The sequence below is a fragment of the Lepidothrix coronata genome, unplaced genomic scaffold (assembly GCF_001604755.1).
Source record: "Lepidothrix coronata isolate B3197 unplaced genomic scaffold, Lepidothrix_coronata-1.0 Scaffold605, whole genome shotgun sequence".
NCBI lineage: Eukaryota > Metazoa > Chordata > Aves > Passeriformes > Pipridae > Lepidothrix > Lepidothrix coronata.
The window spans coordinates 1-1,579 of record NW_016690785.1 but is presented as its reverse complement, the minus strand read 5'-3'; the positions used below and the strand labels follow the sequence as shown (position 1 = coordinate 1,579).

Below are 1,579 nucleotides of genomic sequence, written 5' to 3'. Positions count from 1 at the left end.
CTCCCAGTCCCCCCCATCGCTCACCAGTCACTATCCAGTCGGCCCCCATCTCCCCGGCCCCCCTCTCCATTGCCCTCCTCCTGAGGACCCCGCACAGGGTGCAGCGGCTCCTCCCGCCCAGCGCCGGCCCCGCCTGGTCCACGGTGAGCCCGAAGAGCTCCCGGTGCTCCACCACGAGCAGGGGCAGGGGCAGGGCCAGGGCCACCTCCCTGAGGGCCACCAGGGAGGGCTCTCGGTAGCCGGCGATGCCCTCGTCCACGGCCAGCAGCGCCAACCTCAGCCCCAAATTGTGGCACCGATCCAACCGGGACAGAACGTGGGCCAGCACGGTGGAATCTTTGCCCCCCGAAGCCGCCACGGCCACCCCCTGCCCCGGTTTGGGGGTCCCCGAGGGGTCCCCGAGCAGGGCACGGAGGGTCTCGGCCTCGAAGGCGGCGACGAAGCAGCGGCGGCAGAAGGGGAGGAGGGAGCGGGAGCGCAGCAGGGACGAGGGGTTGGGGCAGCAGGAGCAGCGAGGGGGGGGCATGGCCGGGCCTGCAGGGGGGAAAAAGGGGGAAAAAGAGGGAAAAAGGGTCAGAGGGAGGCGGGAATTCCAACAAAAAAATGGGGATTTCCCATAAATGGGCGATTTTGGGCCTAAAACAGGTGGGTTTGGTCCTAAAATGGACCAAAAAATGGGTATTTTTAGCCCTAAAATGAGGGGTAGGTTCGGTCCTAAAATGGACACTTTTGGTCAAAAAAATGGGTATTTTCGGTCCTAAAATGGGGGGTGTTTTTGGTCCTAAAATGGGTGGTTTTGGTCCTAAAATGGATAGTTTGGATTAAAAAAATGAGTATTTTGGGTTCTAAAACTGGGGGGAGGGTTGGTCAAAAAATGGGAATTCCCCACAAATGGGGATTTTTGGGCCTAAAAAGGGTGGTTTCGGTCCTAAAATGGACATTTTTAATCAAAAAAATGGGTACTTTTGGTTCTAAAATGGGGGATGGTTTTGGTCCTAAAACTGATAGTTTTGGTTAAAAAAATGGGTATTTTTGGTCCTAAAATTGTGGGGGGAATTGGTCAAAAACGGGAATTTTTGGGCCCAAATGGGTATTTTCAAGTCCAAAAACGGGAATTTTCAAAAACGCACAAATTCAGTTAAAAAAAAAATAGGAATTTTTAGCCCCCCAAATGGTCATTTTTACACCCAAAATGGGTATTTTTGAGAACTAAAATGGTCTTCTTTAGCCAGAAAATGAGACTTTTTGGCCCCAAAATGTGAATTTTCAACCCTAAATCGGTAGTTTTGGACCAAAAATGGGTATTTTTGGCCCAAGATGGATGTTTTTAGCCCCAAAACGGACACTTTAAGACGCAAAATCAATACTTTGGGTCAATACATGGGAATTTTCTGACCAAAATTGGTAATTTGGGTCAAAAAATGAGTATTTATAGTCTCAAAACAGGTATTTTTGGACCTAAAATGGGTAGTTTTGGACCTCAAAGGGGTATTTTGGGTCAAAAAATGGGATTTTTAGCCCCAAAATGCATATTTTTGGGCCTAAAACGGACATTTTTAGACCCGAAGTTGGTATTTTT

The 1,579-nt window shown here is 49.9% G+C and overlaps 1 protein-coding gene across 2 annotated transcripts in view; it reads right to left on the bottom strand.

The window, feature by feature from the left end:
- Window positions 1-1,573, bottom strand: part of CTU1 (cytosolic thiouridylase subunit 1) — a 4,769-nt gene extending 3,196 nt beyond the window's left edge. For both annotated transcript variants that reach the window (XM_017839950.1, XM_017839951.1), the window contains exon 1: window positions 25-1,573. In XM_017839950.1, coding sequence (XP_017695439.1) covers window positions 25-526 — 502 coding nt within the window. In that variant the 5' untranslated portion in view covers window positions 527-1,573. The remainder of the gene's footprint in view (window positions 1-24) is intronic.
- Between the last annotated feature and the right edge of the window lie 6 nt (window positions 1,574-1,579).